Here is a 19648-nt window from a genome sequence, read left to right as displayed (position 1 = left end):
TTATGCTTTTAGTGAATTTAGTGAAAAGGTGTAAGTCTAAGTAAAATTATAGTATTCATACATGCGAATGAAGTTGGTACTGATTATTGGAATTAATTTTTTACGCCTCACAAGTGAAATTTATATATTTTAAAGATTTCATGCTCATTAATTTTTCTTGTTTAATCATTTCACCTTAATTCACGTTATCACCATCACAAGAATAATTCCAGAAAGTTTACTGCTAATATGTTTTCTGTAATTCTATTATCTTTAAATCTTAACTAAATTTATGAAGCCGATATTAGGAATTTAGCTAGGCCTGGAGTAATAGAAACAGTGAGAGGGAGTGATAGAGAAAAAGAGAATGCACCAACATTTGGAGCACTTGTGTTTTGAGCACTTGCTGTGTCTGTTATATGCAGTCACATGTTTTACAGAACCGGGAACTATTGTACTTAAATTATTATTTTTTCTGATCTTCTTTCTTAGTATCCACAGCTGAACCTGGATTCCCTACATGAGCAGCAGTTGTCGTTTGATAACTGCTGAGATGTTTTTCTATGTATTTTAAGGATTCGTTCATAAAATTTTGAACTGCTGTCAGTGCTGCAACAATAGCCGGACTTCCGAAGCCGTGGGTGATTAGGGAAAAATGTGTCAAGTGTCGTTGAATGTTTGGTTCCAGTATAATCTGTGGCCTTGTATTGCACAACGGTGAGCGGTCCTGATTCAGTAAGTCGATGAAATCCTTCAGGATTTGCCTGAAAATAATAAAAAAGAAATTTCAGATTTATAAAAAAAGGGGAAAAATAATAGTGATGACATTTTTCTACTTACTTCCTTCCTAAATACAGCATACATTCTTGTTATGTTCAGATAGAAAAAATTTAATATACCAAAATCTTAAACAAGAAAAAAACTGAGCTGCATGTTATTCTAAAAGTATTGTCTAAATATAATTTTTGGTGTATTAAAATTAGCACCGGCCTCATATTTACCAATGGTGGAAAATGCATGAATCGTTTTTTTTTTCCCGAAGTGTCATAAACTTCGAGGTGTGTGTAAGTACAAAAGCAGTTAATACCATGAGGCGTTAGTATATTGCATCTGTAATTGTGTGGTCGGTTGTTGTTTGCTGGACGAAAACCCCGAATTTCCGGAAGAAAAAAGGCATACAGCTCTTACCTGAAAACCAACTCAGCCACATTGTGAAAACAGTTCATATAATTGACGGGATTTGAAGTCAGGCCTTTTCCACCTAGTGTGGGAAGACGATGATTATAACAATTGTGCTACTCGCCAGGGCTCATAAGCTTCGAATTGCTCATAAACTTGGAAATGTTTTTTTCCAGGTTTCATTTGGATTCCCTGATCGGGAAGAGCTTGGTGTGCCAAGCAGTTAATGACAATTTACCCTTATCAAATAGTTGTATACTTTGTAGTCTGAACACACTGATGAAAACAATTAGAGGATCATCGTACAATCTATGGTATCGATATCCATTGTGGCAGCAATGGATATCGATACAATAGATTGTGCGATGGACTGATATTCATGGACAGGTGTAACTAAGTTCTCCAACAAATGCATGACAACAACATACAAATTGGCGTACGATCGTTTCATTAACACCACTTTCCTGACACTTGATCATAACAGTAAGTAGTGTTCAAGAGACCAAGAGACCTCTTTCATCAAAGAAAGTGGATACTCGGCTATATAACAGACACATCTCGTTCGTGAACTGTAGCTGAAAAAACAACACAAACGCCAAGTTGTGGCATAGCTTGGTGTGCCAAGTGTTATCAGCGGGTTGTGTAATAGGTTCTAAGGAATCTAGATAGTTCATAGACTCTCTCTCTCTCTCTCTCTCTCTCTCTCTCTCTCTCTCTCTCTCTCTCTCTCTCTCTCTCCTTACTCATCGCAATCGATGCTTGAAAGCTATCCAGCTACTTTGACTGTGCAGGAGCGCGATAGGTACAAGGATGTCAATCTAAACCATCCAAAATGGTCTTCAGACCATTTTGACTATGTTCCGTTGAGTGCACAGCCAGAAGAGTGTGGGCACTCGAACATCGTAATTGGTCTGACGAGGAACAGTTCCGTGCGCTCTTCACAAATACCCTACAGTCGGATACCCTACAAATACTCTGATACACTACAGTCGGATTTTCATCGGATTCTGGTGTGGCGTGAAAGAGGAACTCGAAACCCCTGCTTACATACAGGAACACAGTGACAATAAAGTTGCAATTGGGTGGCAATAGTCTGTGTGATTGTACAGACCTATTCATCGTCAGGAATGGGATCTTGAACTTGCAATCTATAGTCTTTCCCGATTCTGATGCTGTTGGCGAAAGGTTCGTTCTGATGGACTGTAACGCTCAGTCTCATGGGGCTCAGCTGGTTGCTAATATGTTGACCAGCTGTACATATCGTCCGTATGGACTGGCAGCTGCCCATGCGTTGGCTGCACCCTGGTGGTAAAGTGGCCTGACAAACAAAACAACACACATTAATATTTACACAAATACACTTACACTTTTTCAGGCCCATTATGCAGAGTTTCTGCACCATAACAGAGTACAAAGGTGGAGATGGGCTAACGCCTAGGAGCCACCCCGATACAAGAACGCACACACAAACAACGTATGGATTGGCTTACCTTCAACCTGAACCACATCGATCATGTCCCGGACGCCCTAGAGAGACGTATTGCAGCTCATTCGGACTGTACAGTGACACTGCTTAGAGATCTTAATGATCTGGAAGCAGCACATACACGAGAGTGGCAATTGATTCAGCAACATCTCATGGATACTTTTATTTATCCGTGTACCTTGCGAAAACATGTATAGCGGTTATTGGGGTCATATACCACACTAAAGTCGTTATGCGTGCATATATGCATATACCGTCCGCAACGGTGACAATACTGGTTAAGGTTGCTTCTGATGTGTCATGTTCATATAAAGCCGCAATTATTATTCACTCTGGACTTGCTTTGAACTTTTTCGACTTGATATTAGCGTCATCTACGTGATGAAGCACGTATATCATATCTACACAATTTTCACGTACCATAATCCTCTAATTATTTTGACCAGTTTAGTGCGATTGGCACTGTTATAACGCATCTATTTACTCTAAGCGGTGCCAATGTATTAGTGATGTACTAGCGGTTCAAACGAGCAGCTGACGAAGCCATAATATTATTAATTAGCCACATTAATTGCATTCAATATACAGACAGTCGTCGGTTATAGTAATAGAGAAACACAAAGTGTTTCTCTATTACGCGTTTCTTGATGAATTTTAGTTCTGCAACCGTCACAACACTAAAACTACTGTATTGCAGAATACAGACTTCTGAAGTGGGAGCCCTCGCAGTAGCACAGTTGGTAGAATTGCCGTCCTTCCCATACCGGATGGAAAAGACCTGAGTTCGAATCCCATCAAGAATGGAAGGAATTTTTAGGGGCATTTTTCACAACGAATTAGTTGGGCTCAGGCGAGAGTAGAATGGTTTATTCTCTCAAAATTTTGTCCAGCAAATAGACCACGAATACAAGCAATTTACAGAGATAATACATATTGCGTAATATGGTCTAGGTCTGTGATGCACCTAAAATCCTAAAACAGCAACGACATCTGAAGTGGGCGACTTGGAAGATACACAGAAAAGAAGGCGACATTCAAGACATGGCAGAAATGTTTTTTTTTTTTGCGAGGTGCTGAGAGAAATTAAAATAGGAACAGAAAAGTAGTTTGTTTGTTATTTGGTTTTTAGAAGCATTAGCAACTAAGGCCATATTGCTCCGAGATATGCGGTAGTCATTCTCTGACCTTTCCGCATCCTCCGTATTTGGTGGTGACGGGCTCGAACCCCGGTCTAATCAAGAAGCGTGTGCTACGCACTGCTGCTCCTGCCCACCTGGCTACGGAGGCGCCCAGAAAAGTAGTGTATATTGTAAAATGTTTGATGATAATGTATTAAAATGAGTAAGTATAAAAAGTTCTAAAGTAAGAAATGTCGATAATGACTGAATGAAAATAAACTGGAAGGAGGTTCGGAAGAGTTCTTGAATGTTCAACCCTGAAAAATAATCATATTGTTGATAAAACTGTCTAGGTTCAATTCCTGTTATTTCTATGCCTGTAGCAGACAAAAAGTCTTTTAGTCACACATTTGTTGTTCTCTTTAGTAGAAGCATACTCAGCATTAGAAAACCAGCATCACTATTAAGAATTTTCGAGAATTCAGCTTTATTATTCTTTAATGTAGAACCATAAGAAGAATATTAGTTATGCATAACTATATCCTCTTCAAGCTGCAAAGAGAGAGAGAGAGAGAGAGAGAGAGAGAGAGAGAGAGAGAGAGAGAGAGAGAGAGAGAGAGAGAGAGAGACGCTGTAACATGAACTAGATGAAATGAAAGAACCAATCAGTTAAATGAAGTCAGGAACAATTTAATTCAACCGTGATAGATGCAGTATTAAAGGAGTACATATTCAGTAGCTAACTTTTTGTGATCAGTGGTTTTATCATTTGTACAACTTGCATTAGGTGCGCTATTTAAAAAGATAATAATCATAACATAAAATTAGATGCATTATTATCATAAAAGGAAGCAAAAGAGAACTTATAAAGATTTATATGAGATGATAATTATTTTGTTTATTTGCTAGATTAATTTGAGATTGAAGTTGATTTCTGCTAAGTAATCAAGCCAATATTTCGAGTGCTTACTTTGTTGCCATTATTAGTTCTTTTCTCCTATACATTTCCGTTGGATCTGAATGACTGCGACCTAAATATTCCGCTACCTGACGAGCAGGAAACTCCGTTTCACAAACGTAGCCAAAATCTCTAGCAAGATGAATGGCTTCTCCTGTATATTTAAAAATTATAAAATTAATCAACAACTTCTAAGGAGCATTATTTAAGAAACAGTTTCATTTTATTTAATTGCCTTTAAATTTTTCCAATAACGATATAATAGGCCCATTTTTACAATGCGAAGGAAGGGGCATCTGGAAAGTAAGGTACAAACGAGCATAAAGGAAATGTGCATAACGGTTATGCACCACAGCACAGAAAGTGTCACTTCTGGATATAGTAAGAGTGTAATGTGCAATAATAAGGGGTAGAGGGCTCAGCATTCATAAGTGTACATGTGGTGTCAGTACAAATAAGATCGCCTAATAGGAATGTGATCACATATTCAGGCCCATAATATACAAAAGTAATTTTACATGTCGCAGAAATTCACCGTAAACTTTGTTGTGCCTATAAATAAATAAATAATCTAAATAGAATAGAATAGCCTACTACGGTAGACTATGCCAGGAGCATTACATAAAGGGTGTGTATAGAATAATGTACAATTAGAAAAGGCAAACATTAAACAAAAAAGAAAGTAAAAAGCATGATATATAGCAGACAAGAGATAAACAGATACCAAATAACAGGTCTCGATGTACTGTGGTGGTGCTGGGTAAAAGTGGGGCATATCTGTCTTCGTAATGAACCATTCATAGTAAATCCGCATTCATCTATAACAAAAGACATTATCTGCGTTAAGATTCTTATTCGCGAAGGTAGATGCTTAAATATTCCAGAGATTGCAGCTCAACTTGATTGAAGGTTCATTGTTTTTAGGCGTTAGCATATGTGCGCAAAGCGCACATATGCTAAAAACAACGAATCTTCAATCAAGGTTAGAATACATCATATCCATCCCTCTGTCCGAATTTTATATATGGCTCTTTCGGAAAGATTTTTCCAGCCATCCTAAATTCAATAAAATTGGAACAATAAAAATCAGGCAATTATTATTATTATTATTATTATTTTCATATATGTCACATTGGCTATACATATACCTCATATTGTAACTGAAGCACATAGATATTATGTTGTTGTTGCTGTGCGCTGATTGGAGGAATGAACGGGGTATATTGCAGATACAACAAAAACAACTTTTATGCTCGAACCGAGAATATTTCCTTTCTATGCACAGAAAGGAAATATTCTCGGTTCGCGCATAAAAGTTGTTTTTTCCAAGTTTTTTGTTATCAGTTTACTAAATAATAAATCATGAATTATTACTTTTTGTTTATTATATTAATCACAACTGAGACGTTGAATGCTTGTTATACTTCAATTGTTATTAAAATCCAGAAAGAAATAAGTAAATTGCATTACGAAAGCTGGCGGTATACTAAGATTGTTTAATTTATTAAATCACGGAGCTTGAAATACGCGTTACATTTCATGTGCTATTGATCATCAAGTATTGCAAACCGTGGAGTGCACCCTCCAGTATTGCACTACCTCTGGCGGGTGCGAGATTTTCGGTGGTAATTACACCAGTACAGGATGACAGTTGACCCAGGCCCGGTGCTAGGGATGGGCTCCAGGCAGCAGCTGCCCATCTGTTGGCTGCACCCTGGTGGCAAAGTGGCCTGACACAAACAAAACAACAAACATTAATATTTACACACATACACTTACACTTTTTCAGGCCCGTTATGCAGAGTTTCTACACCATAACAAAGTACAAAGGTGGAGATGGGCTAACGCCAAGGAGCCACCCCGACACACACACACACACACACACACACACACACACACACACACACACACACACACACACACACACACACACACAGTACCTTGATTACTATTATATAGAATGGATATATATATGTGATAATGTGTATAAAATTGTATATAATCTTGTATATAAATTGTATATACAGTATATATCATGAGAATGTACATAAAATTGTGTGTATATAAATGAAAAAAAAAATGGAATGGAAAAAACATGGAGTGAATTTTACGTTAATAGGTTGTGCAGTGAGGTGAAACGATTAATATGCTTATATACATTATTAGTTTATTGATTAATTGATGATTAAGATAATCAGTTATTTACTTTTCACTTCTATTAATTAATCACAGAAAAATAATCAGTTAATTTAAGAAATAAAAATCCAACACGCCTGAAATGTAACGCACTGCGTACTTTAACTGACTTCATTTCTCTGGCGGCGATGATACACCCGAATCTCCGTCGCCAGTGATGATATGATTCAGGAAGGCTATGTCGTGTGGAATGAAAAAGAATGGGTTCAGCAGCGTTGGGTTAAGTTAGAATAAGCGTGAAGGCAACTAATGTCATTAAGCGTCAGTACGAGCGTTTGTTCTTTTGCATATTTACTCTTTTGAGTAATGATACAGAATCTCAAGCGTTGGCTACCTGCACATTTATTCTCCGATAACCTCTGATATTGAAATTGTTTATAACAAACTCGGATACTGAAATCGTTTACGGCAAACCTGTATTATACAATTCTATAGCGGAATCGACTTGTTCGGATGTTGACTCCAAATTTTTTGAATATCCGAAATTTGATTTCGCTTAATCTATATGTCATCAGATTGGTACCATTGACATCAGTTTTCGTTGAGGGGTAGCACTGAATGCCTCCGTTTTCGTTGACATTTTTGGAATACAATGGACGACGCGATGCCACCCATTTGACAGGACTATGAGATTAAATAGTAGAACACAATACAGGGAGCCCCTGTACTAGTGTCTTCTCGAGAGTGACTACACCGATGAGCCAAAACATTATGACCACCTACTTAATATGATGTTGATCCTCCACGTGCAGCCAAAACATTATGACAACTTACTTAATATGATGTTGATTCTCCACGTTCAGCCAAAACAGCTCGTACCCGGCGAGGCATGGACGCTACAAGATTTCTAAATGTGTCTTGTGGTATCTGGTACCAACATGTAACCAACAGATCCTTTAACTCCTGTAAGGTCCGTGGTTGAGACGCCGCAGATCGGAGTTGCTGTTCCAACACAAACCACAGATGCTCTATGGGATTGATGTCTGGGGAATTTGGAGGCCACAGCAATACCTGGAAGTCTTCCTCATGTTTCGCGAACCAGTCTAGAACAATTCGGACGGTGTAGCATGGCTACACCGTCCGAATTGTTCAGCATTATCCTGCTGAAAGACTGCACCGCCAGAGGGGAAGACCGTTGCTGTGAAAGGGTGTACCTGGTCAGCAATGCTGTTTAGGTAAAAAAAAAAAAAAAAACTATTATTTTTAGGCCACCCGAATAATTAAATTCATCTGCCGTGATGTGTGTCTTATGTCTCTGTTAATTTGGTGTGTTCTGTGGCTGATTTGTCTGTTTTGCTGGAAGAAAAACCCCAGTTTTTGGGGGAAAACCTTGCTATATACGCCTGAGACCTACTAACTCAGCCACGGAGTGAAAAAAAGCCCATAAAAGTTCCTCACGTCATGGACGGGATTCGAACCCGAGCCTTTTCCACCCGGTGTGGGGAGGACGGTGCGATACCACTGTGCCACCCGCGCAGACAATGATGTTTAGGTGTAAAGCACCAGGGGGTTCCCCCCCCCATCTCCACGTTGCTTTCATTGTGTGTGTGTACCAGTTCACTGGAAAGGCCAGAGATTTAAAAGTGTATGGATCTTGAAATGTGTGGTGTCTAGGTAAGGTGTAAGGTGTATTTAGTGTCAGACGGTACCAGGGGTTTCCCCATCTCCGCGTAGTTTTCATTGTGGGTGTACCAGTTCGCTGGAAATGCCAGAGATTTAAAAGTGTATGGATATTGTATATGTGTAGTGTCGTGTACCGTTGTTCATCTGGTCGTTTAGCCGCTGTACCCCTGTTGAGGCCCAATGTTGCCCCACCTTTCCCCGTGGAGGCAGACCAGGAAACACCAGTAGACTTAAGTTACTCCGGCAGGTCCTGCCAGCGCCTCCATAGCCAGGTGGGCAGGAGCAGGAGTGCGTAGCACACGCGTCTTGATTAGACCGGGATTCGAGCCCGTGACCACCAAATACGGAGGATGCGGAAAAGTCAGGGAATGACCACCGCATAACCCCGGAGCATATGGCCTTAGTTGCTAATGCTCCTAAAAAAAAAAAAAAAAAAAAAACCCTAACCTAACAGCAGGTCCTGCCACCTAATTTCCTGATTTCAGTGGGTAGGACCTAAAAAAAATAAAATAAATAAAAAAATTCTTATATTGTATTTATATTGCATGTATATATGTGTGTATACAAATGCATACATACTCACACGCACAAAAATACACACAAGGTGCATACAGATATCAGCGTCAATCTTGGGGTTGATGTCGCTTGAGTTGATAGGCGAAGATGTTTTAGATGTGTTTAAATTTAGGTGTGTGGGGCTTTAGAGAGGGGGGAGCTGATGATTTGGGGGGTGAAAGACAGAAGTATGGGGCCAATAGGGAAGACAGCCCCAAGTTTCAGTGGGGTATGCCCATGCTCCACCAGAGTAGAAATGAGGGTGGGGGATGGAGAATCGTCCCCCTGGGGAGTAGGGTTTAAAGGTGAAAGGGGTTAGGGTGCCCTCTTCAGGCTGCCATAAGGCTTTGGGAGCTGGGCTGCAGTTTGTTGTCTCTATTCTTGTCCACTTGATTCAGGTTGGGACACTCATGGGGCAGTCCCCGCCCTTTTTTTTTTTTTTTTCTTCTTCTTCTTTTCTTTATTCCTTTCTTTTCCGTTCATTCTCTTTTCTTTTACAGTTTTCTTTTACAGGAGTTGCCTCTGTCTTATGCGATATGTTTATGATACTGTACTATCAGTCTCGATGTATGCCAAGTAACACCTTTCTCCTTGTGAAGAGGTCCTTTGTGTCTAGGGTTTTTTTTTTTTTTTTTATGTTCTTGAGTCAGGGTGGCACCTAGGCAAATGCCCATCTCCACCTTGAACACCTGCGATAGCACAAAACCTCTGTGAAACAAGTGTGTCAGGCCTCTTCAAACTAGCGAGCTGCCAACACCTGGGCAGCTGCCGCCTAATGCCCGTCCCAAGCTGGAGGAGACAGGTCCGGGTCCATTATTCACTGTCAGTGCTCAGCACACTAAAATCCCGCACCCGCCGGATGTAGTGCAATACCGGCGGGTGATCGTGTCTAGGTAGGTGGTAGACGCCAGAGTGCCCGGCACATGGATGACTGGACACAGGTTATCCCAGCAGAACATCACCCAAAGCATGACACCACCGGCTTGTTTTCTCCCCACGGTGCATCCAGGCGTCATCACATCCCCAGGTAAACGACGCACACGTACCCGGCCGTCCACATGGTGCAACAGGAAACGTGATTCATCGGACTGATTCACCAGACGACCTTCTTCCAGTCACTCAAGGTCCAGTTTCGATGCTCGCGTGCCCATTGTAGGCGCTGTCGCCGGTGAACCGTGGTTAGCATGGGCACTTGGACTGGCCTGTGGCTACGCAGTCCCATTTTCAGCAGGGTTAGATGTACTGTGTGTTGTGACCCATTACTCCCGTCACCAGCATTCCAATTACCGGCGAGTTGCTCCGTAGTTGCCCTTTTGCTACCACGTATATCCGGGAGAGCCTTCGCTCACCTCGAGCATCGATGAGCCGTGGTAGTCCAACACCTCTTCGGCGTTTCGTGGGTTCCCCCTGCTCGGACCACTTTCGGAGATACTAACCACGGCCCACCGTGAGCATCCCATCAGCCGTGCCGTTTCGAATATGCTATATCCAGTAGTCTGGTCATTACAATTTGGCCTTTGTCAAACTCGCTTAAGTCCGCTGCCTTTCCCATCTGAAGAACAAGAGTGACACTGATTAACAGAGCTCAGTATCAGGTAATTTTTATACCGTGTCCCGAACCGCGCACGCAAAGTAGTTCATCTGCAGTTGCTTCGATTTGCATAACGACTCGCTGGTCATAATGTTTTGACTCATCGGTGTACATAGTTCTAATACAAATACATGAGAGTAAACTTACACGAATTTAACACAAACAAAATCCGGAAGACTGATAAGAGATTTTTCTGTAAATTGGAATATAACAGTAGAAGCAGTATAATAACAGGTATAATAAAATGGTAACATATAACAGTATAAACAGATTTGTACAGTATTTCAAAAACATTTGCTGTATATCACTGATTTAAAAGAGATTAAAAACACACACTTGACATTTGAGTTTTGTCACCTGATATGTAATAAAGGCTCTTCATTCTGTAAATTAAAGTTGCTTTACTGTTAAAATATGTTAATTGGTTTATTCTGCTAGTTCTTTGACGGAATAAGAGTACACGTATTATTTTCTATGGTTGCTACTTTTGTATTCTGCACGTCTTTAGTTATATATATATATATATATATATATATATATATATAAACACTTTCTCACCTTTTTTTTTTTTATTAAACAAAGATAGTGCTTTGCTTTAATAAATGATATACGTAACGCTACCGCAGCATTCAAAATAAAATTGAAAAATCGTTTTTTTTTTTTTTTGTATTCGATTAGCTGTTTGTAGATCTGGTGTTTGTTTTCTTCTTTTTTTTTTTTTTTTTTTTTTTTGTTCACTGTGGCCGCTTAGTTATATTATAAATGAGAATTCCATTTGGTCATTGCCTAATATTATAGTACCCTAACATACGACAGCATGCTGGTATAGTATATTATAATACTGTACTATAATATAGTTGTATAATAATTTGTTGTACTTTATATTTTCTTGTATTATGTATTATATATACTTTATAATATTACGACCCAATTACAGTATATGATCATAATTATACTGTAATTATATGATTACATAATAAAAATTTTAGTATACAGTAAAATACTATACAAATTCATTATCGAAATATGTAAGCATTCGACATAATTGGTATAGTGGAAGACCCTGACCCTGCAGACTCCTCATCGTGGAGCGCCAATCCATAAGAGATTCGTTTTTACTTTTAAGGAGATCCCTGTTCAGTTTTATGAAAGTACTTATATTCCACTACGCTACTTATCGAAATATCTCTTACGTTATATTTTGGTTATATAAATTAAGTAACAGTGTTATAACTATAGCATACCTTCTACTAGTGATGTTAGTAACGTCACATTGGCTGCTTTTCTTCTCCCCGCAGGAAGATTTAGTCCAATTTTTTCGAGTTTTTCCCTTAGTGATCGTCCTCCATTCTTCGACTTGGCTCTATAAATAAGAAAGGCAAGCGGGATTATTGGTCTTATTATGCAGAATTATATGACTTCAGTAATGTTTAGTGTATAAATACCATTAAATTGGTTTTAATATTTCAATAAAAAGAAAAATGGAAGAAATTTATGGATAAAGTTAATTGATATTGTGCGGATATTAATAACATCGACACCTAGGTAGGTTTATAACATAAAGAGTATGGATATTGCTATATTTTTAGGTAACTCTTAAATTCAAACACACAGTTCCCTACTGATACGCTGACAACTCGGCTATGGTCATGTCTGGATAGGAATGCAAGGCAGACTATATTAGATGGCTATTCTCTTTAAGCGCTAAGTTGGATTAAATTGCTTAATACGTTCCAGGGCATCTCGGACCATAAAGTATCAATATATTGTCAATAAATTACGTGCATTCTATGGAAAGGTTTATCGCCTTTGGTGAAACACTTGAGTTTCTGCGAGGGAAAATAAAAACGTAAAACTGCCTGAGTCTGATCAACTGTTGTGAAAAAGGCATATAAAGTTTTTTAAATTCAATTCTAAAAAAAAAAAAAAAAAACAAAGTTCCTTCCCTTCCAGGCCTTTTCTAGTATGGATAAAGCAGCGTTCGTAGTTTCCCGAATAAGAGCAGCAAGTGCAATTCTTTGCATGTTAGAGTGAAACCGTAGAGATTCCAATCTTAACTCCCCCTTCCCCCCCAAAAAGTATTTAATGACAATGCACGCTAATGTCGGTAATTTCATGGATTGGTCAGGATTGAGAAAGACTACAGCAGCATTCACTATATTCCCCAAGAATGAGCCCTCCTATTATTTCGAGCTCTTTCTTAGGATGAAAGATTCCTCAATTCCGAAGATGGCACTTACTTCAAACTGACCTGATCATGGGCTATATGTTTTTAAAATGTTTTAGTTTTTTTAAAATAAAAACTGTAAAACGAAGCCTCAGAAAAAAAACTTTTTACAAGCCAGATATAAAAAAATTTATGGATTTTTTTTGAGAAACAAAAATTCTTCCGATGTTCATCCCCAGGTTTTATTACAATATAAAACATGTTACGGAAGTTGCCATTATACAGTATATCAGAGATTTTCTATAGATTCGCCTGGTTGATCTAGAACTTTAGGAAGACGATTAATAACACTGTTCATACTCTCCTGCAACAAATCCTTACAGATGGTTGAAAATCAATTCAATATTATTTTTTAAAAAGCAGACATTCCCAACTGGTGTTCCGTAAAAAAAAAAAAAAAAAAAAACTGAAGGTTTTTCCCCAAAAAATTTAGCACATTAGCCCCGCCATTGAGTTATGCTGATATATGACTCTGGCCCTCATAGACCAAAATCAATATAATTTAGTACAGCGAACTGTTGAACATAATTTAAAGTAGTTAGTTCTGAAGATCATGTAATCTCTTTGTGTAATTGATATCACATTGACGTCACTTTCTAAAATAATGCGACAATGTAAGGTGAAAGAATGGAAGGTCTATGCCAGTTGGATAACCAGTAAAACAATACATGCATTTGATTCAGTATCCTAGACCAGGTGTGCAAAAGAGTCTGGTATTAGAACACGAGATTTTCTGTAAAGAGCATCACTTGCAATAAGCGTAATGTTTGTGTTTTGTCTAATCTTATTGATTTGCGTGACTGGAACAATTTTTCCCCTGAGACAAAGGATGGATCATCCAGCAGGCTCTGACTGAGGATTCTTTTGTTTCTAAGGAGAGGAAGTATTTTTCTCTTATTTTATCTGTCCCCTGGTGTAATCTGATCACTTCCCGTACGAGATTTATTAAAGCTCGAAAAGATTACCTTTGTCTTTTTTTTTTTTTTTTTTTTTTTTTTTTTTTTTTAGGAGCATCAGCAACTAAGGCTATATTGTTCCGTACATTTTCTGTCTGTAAATTGCGTGTGTTCTGTGGTCGATTTTCTGCTTGCTGAATGAAAAAAACCGAGTTCCACGGAGAAAAAAAACTATGCTAAACTCTCCTGAGACTGACTAACTAAGCCACGCTGTGAAAAGGGCCCATAACAGTTTCCTCACATCATCGACGGGACTTATTTTCCACCCTGTGTGGGGAGGACGGCGATTCTACCAACAGTGCTGCCCACGAGGACAAAAAAGATTACCAAGTTTTGAAGCCTGTGGGACGCTGAGCTAGAAAACTAAAAGATTAGCTTATTGGACCTTAGGAGAGACTACTCTCATAAACCTAACAATGCTAAGAAGTCTTATAGTAACCTGTACCAGTGGTCCTCTGTGTATAAAATCATAACTGAGAAAATTAATGTAGAAAATATTGTGTACACAGTGAAGGTGAAGGACAGGACAAAAGAAGCTTTGAGTTGGGCTGAATCCATTTAGAATATTCTTGTTAATTAATTTCCTAGAAATGATAATTCTAGAGATTCTGTTCTTCAAAAGCAGATTGCTTCTGGAAACGATGTTTATACTTCTGATGATTTATCAGAGCTTTTCTCTCTAGTTGAGTTGAAAGATGTAGTTCTCTATAGTTGAGTTGAAAGATGTATTCTCTATAGTTGAGTTTAAAGATGTAGTTGATTGAATTTTTTGAGTGAGAGGTATTGAGCTTTGATCTGACTTATTGCTTGACCTCTACAGATGACCTCTACGAATTGTAGAGATCAAGCAGTAAGTCAGAGATGGAGCATTTCCTTCCGTCTGGAAAAGGCTGTTCTCAAGGTGATCCCGAAGAAGCCGGTGAACGAACCCGGTTCATATTGCTCTATAGCTTTTGCCTATTTTATTCAAAATATACGAGAGATTAGTGTTATGACGATATATGGCACTATATGAGGCTAAGGGGTTGTGTTCTCCTAGGCAGTTCAACTTCAAGAGAATCGCTCTGCTATGTAATATGTAGGGTCATTACCCATGTAAATGAATACCGGGGACGACAAGTCCTGAGTATAGTCATCGATTTCCTGGATGCCTTCGATGCTTTGTGATGGAATAGTAGCCTTCGCAAGGCTAGGCAACTTTTATATCACGGCAACCTTTATCAAGTTCTGGAGAATTACTTTGGGAAAAGAACTGTGATTGTTAGATCTGGAGTGGGGGAGTCTATCTGACCGAGCAAAGTTGTCCTTAGGGATCGATCCTGGGTCTTTCATGTGGAATATCTTGCTTGACGAGTTTTTGGGACATTATTCGGAGAGTGTTGATATGGTGGCTTGTGCGGACGACTTGGTGCTCCTTGGAGTCAAGAAAACAGATTGAGCAGCATGCAGAGGCCTGTTTGGTTCTCCATCTCCAAGTCTAAGACTCTAGCGATGTTACACAAAGATCATCTAAGTTGAAGAGGCCACTTTTGGTTATGCATGGAGATATCTCTCTAAAGTATGTTACTCGACTAACATCCCTAGCTTTGTTGCTGGAAGAGCCACTGTCTTTTCGCGCATCCGAAATACTTGAAAGACAAGATCAAGTCCCTGTACGTTAAGCTTCAGAGAATGATTTGTACGGAATGGATATTAAGGAAAGATCTCTTAATCTGTTGTTCGATTCTGTTTTTGTTCTTATTCTAACTTACACCCTGGAGACCACTAAGATTGCTGTTAGAAGACACCTTAGTAGTGCACAACAGTTTACCTTCTTGGTGATAACCAGGGTGTGTCGGACGTTTTCTTCAGACGCATTGTATGTGATATCTGGTAAAATGCAGTAAATTGGGCAGGTCAATTGGGCAGGTAAAGTTAAATGTGTTAGATATAGTCGTTCCATTGTGCTGGGTTGAGAGGGCGATTGATCGTCCAGTGGGTATACCTGCTGAGAGTACCGTATCAATGATGATTTGGTTTCTATATCGCAGATACACACTGCTAGGTCTAGCTGAGTCTGGACTGTTTGAGTGTGAAGACCACGAGACTGTGCTCCATTTCATGCTCCACTGTGTGGTTTGCTTGCTGACTTACAGTTTCGCTTAAAGATTGAGACGCTGACACTCTATGGGGATAAGTTGTCTTCATTATTTGACAACCAGAGATTTTTCAGAGTTTTCAATATTTTTGTTAAAGCTGTATTTCGTAGGAGAGCTGCTCGACAAAATTAAAAGAACACGTATAAAACGTGGTGTAACGTGCAACTTGCGATGAAGCGGAAAAAATTTGGTATGGTGGTGTACCATAGAATAAAAATGAAATGAGGAAAACAGAGAGAAGGGGATGTATACATTATAGGTAATGTATAAGAATTACCAAAAAGTTCACATTACAGAAGTCGATACAACATGCTCGAAAATATGGACACATGACATCAGTACAGCGTATGATCCCTTCCAATGGCTAAACACCCTGACAGCCGTCAACATGTTCGATATAAGGGTGTCTGTAAGATTCTGTGGCAGTAAATCTTATTCTTCCACCAGCTCAGACCTTAGCTCACCAAGTGATCGAGGAGTTGACTGTCGGCGTGCAATGCGACGTCCAAGGGTGATCCACACAATTTCGATCGGATTTAAATCTGCTGATTGTGATGGCCACGACAGTTGTTGGATATCTTCAGTTTGAAGATATCCATGAAAAGAAAATCTGTTCAACAGCACCCCTAAAAAGTAGCACATAGGGTTCGAGGATCTGTTCTTGGTGCCTTTCCGTAGTTACACTATCAAAAACATGAAGGGGGGGGTGCAGCGGTTGATCATTATTCCGCCCCACACGAGAACATCGCCTAACCCATAAATGTCTCTATCTCTGATGTAGTAGTAGTAGTAGTATTAGTAGTGGCATGTGATGCAAGAAAGCAAGTGTATGCAGCATCAGCCAAAAAAAAAAAAAAAAAAAAAATCACACCATTCCCTCCAAATGCCTGTCCAGTTCCTCCTTAAATTTATTTAACCTATCAACTTCCACAACGACAGATGGAAGTTTGTTCCAGCAATTAACCACCCGCTGGCTAAAGGCAAATTTCCGCACATCTATTCTACATCTGTCTTTTCTTAATTTGAATTTATGTCCCCTTAGGTTCGTAATCTGAACAAGTGGAAGGATCCCATTAGAATTCAGCGTGCTCAACCCATTCAAGGCCTTATACACCTCAATCAGATCACCGCGCAGGTGCCTAGTCTCCATCCACTGCAATTTGCAGAATTTAAGCATCTCTTGGTAAGAGGATCCCTTCATTCTCCTCACCAATCTTGTTGCCCTTCTCTGTACACGCTCAAGCAAATCTACATCCTTCCTAAAATGAGGCCTCCAAACCTGTACGCAGTACCCAAGGCGTGTCCTGACCATTGCCTTATACAGAGGAACAATCACCTCCTTTTCCCTGCTAGCAAAATTCCTATATATCGTTGACAAAATCCCATGACCTGCCCTGGCAGCTTGTCTGCATTGCTCAGAAAACTTCATATCTGACTGCACAATTACTCCCAGGTCTTTTTCATTTTCTACCAGCTTAAGCGTAGTACCACACAGTTGGTACGTTTCCCTGGGGTTACTGCTACCCATATGCAGTACTTTGCATTTATCAAGGTTAAACTTCTGTTACCACTTCTTTGCCCATCTTCCCAAATTATGGAGATCCTGTTGCAGTAGCACACCGCCATTACTGTTATTAACAACCCTGCCAACCTTTGTATCATCTGCAAACTTCGACACTAAGACTGATATACCTTCATCAATATCATTGATAAATATACAAAACAACAGAGGACCTACACCGAACCCTGTGGGACTCCACTAATAACGTTAGTCCACGAAGAGCAGCACCCATTAATTACCACCCTCTGTCTTCTCCCACTCAACCATCCTTTTATCCATTGTAGCATCTTACCCTTAATACCATTCTGCTCCAATTTGTACAATAGTCTTCCATGCGCAACAGTGTCAAAAGCTTTCCTGAAATCCAAATATATGATATCAAAATAATTTTTTGCATCCAGTTCCTTTGTAACCACATCATAATATCCTATCAAATTTGTCAGACAAGACTTTCCCTTAACAAACCCATGCTGTGTCTGAATTATTGCTGCAGTCTTGTCTAGATGATCCTGCAATGCATCTTTAACCAGTGACGCCATTGGAGTCACTGGTTAAAGTCATTGTATCCAGATGAAATAACATCTAGAATCTGCTTGTAGGATAAAACGGGACTCATCAGAGAACAGAACGGGCCCCATTTGTCAGGGCCACAAGTCACATGTTCATGGCATCAGTTTCGACGAGCTGTGGTCTGCTGTGGCTTCGAGCTCTGCTGTGGTTTGGGGTTAATGGGATTCAAATTATTATATTAGGGCCACCCATAATCTCTTACATATACCCATATATGTATTATGACTGTAAATTGTGTGTGTGTTCTCTGGTCGATTTGCTTGTTTGCTGGACGAAAAAAACCCCAGTTTCTGGGGGAAAACCTTGCTATCTACGCTTGAAACCGACTAACTCAGCCACGGAGTGAAAAAAGGTCACTAAAGTTCTTCGCGTCATCGACGGGATTCGAACCCGGGCCTTTTCCACCTGGTGTGGGGAGGACGGTGACGATACCACTGTGCTACCCGTGCAGACAAAAGGGGTTAATGGGATACAAACCACTAGCTTCTTTGCGTAGAGTACACTTTAATTGAGCCTTCTTAACACAGTACGTTTAAAAATGTTTTCACCTGTGGCCGCAGCAACCTCAAGAGACAGTTGATGACAGGACATCATAGGGATCCGTCTTGCTGTTAGAGCCAAATGGCGGTCTGTCCTGGTTGACATAGTCCTTGGGCGACCTCGGCCAGCTCTTCTTGTAATGGTTCCTGTCTCCTGAAACTGTTTCCATAGTGCCGAGACGAAAATGCATGACACATTAAGCCACCGTGCCACTCCCGCCTGCGACTCTCCGGCTGCACGTCGTCCAGCGGCCCGCTATGTCAAAGAATCATCTAAAGTTCTAAACGACGATGACTTCCCATCCTGAGTACTGGAAATGTGGCTATTCCACTAAGAAAGCCAAACGGGAATGAAGTGATGTGGTCGCAATCTGTGTTTTTATAGGCATAAATAATTTGCATAATGAGCGGCTCTTTAAGGTGGTAGTTCGATTTATGTTGAATAATCGGAATTTGCTTGTAATGATGCCTATTATATTAAGTGTACGCCTTCAGCAACACTGTTTACAATAAAATATTCACGAAAAACATTTTGTTCTGTTAATTTTGTCGAGCAGTGTAGAATGTTAGATAGTAGAGACAGCTCCATGACTGTAGGGATGGAAACTCTGGCACTGGATGGCATCACCGTGTCATTCTGTGCTCTGAAGGCTAAGTGGCCAAGATCTCCTACAATTGAATAACATTTGTTGCATTTTGCACAGTTTATTTAATACTATTGCGGCCTCGGTGGCGCAATAGTATTAAACCTCCTCCAGTAAGTCTCTTTGTAATATTGGTGTCATCAACTGAATCATCAACAGTTTTAGATATTATGCATGCGTGGGATGCGACCTGTTCATTGTTAGATTCAGCTGTCTGTGCTATAACTTCGGCATCTAACCCGAGGAAGTCCATTTCTTGGTCTATTGAGGTTTACTGGTTTTTTTTTTTTTCAATCTCGTGATCATATCAGTAAGGATTTGTTTTGAC

The 19648-nt window shown here is 39.7% G+C and overlaps 1 protein-coding gene across 1 annotated transcript in view; it reads right to left on the bottom strand.

Annotated features, from left to right (window-relative positions):
- Nucleotides 1-282: 282 nt before the first annotated feature.
- LOC150085404 (transcription factor AP-2-alpha-like) overlaps nucleotides 283-19648 on the bottom strand; it is a 314518-nt gene continuing 295152 nt past the window's right edge. Inside the window, exons 5-7 of the mRNA XM_090373206.1 lie at nucleotides 11930-12048; nucleotides 4733-4874; nucleotides 283-743 (exon numbers count right to left, since the gene is read on the bottom strand). Coding sequence (XP_090229332.1) covers nucleotides 446-743; nucleotides 4733-4874; nucleotides 11930-12048 — 559 coding nt within the window. The 3' untranslated portion in view covers nucleotides 283-445. The remainder of the gene's footprint in view (nucleotides 744-4732; nucleotides 4875-11929; nucleotides 12049-19648) is intronic.

This window comes from Mastigoproctus giganteus, chromosome 5 (genome assembly GCF_048544385.1).
Source record: "Mastigoproctus giganteus isolate SK-2022 chromosome 5, ASM4854438v1, whole genome shotgun sequence".
NCBI classification, from domain to species: domain Eukaryota; kingdom Metazoa; phylum Arthropoda; class Arachnida; order Uropygi; family Thelyphonidae; genus Mastigoproctus; species Mastigoproctus giganteus.
Note: the sequence above shows the minus strand (reverse complement) of the source record. Positions and strands in the feature narration are given on the sequence as shown.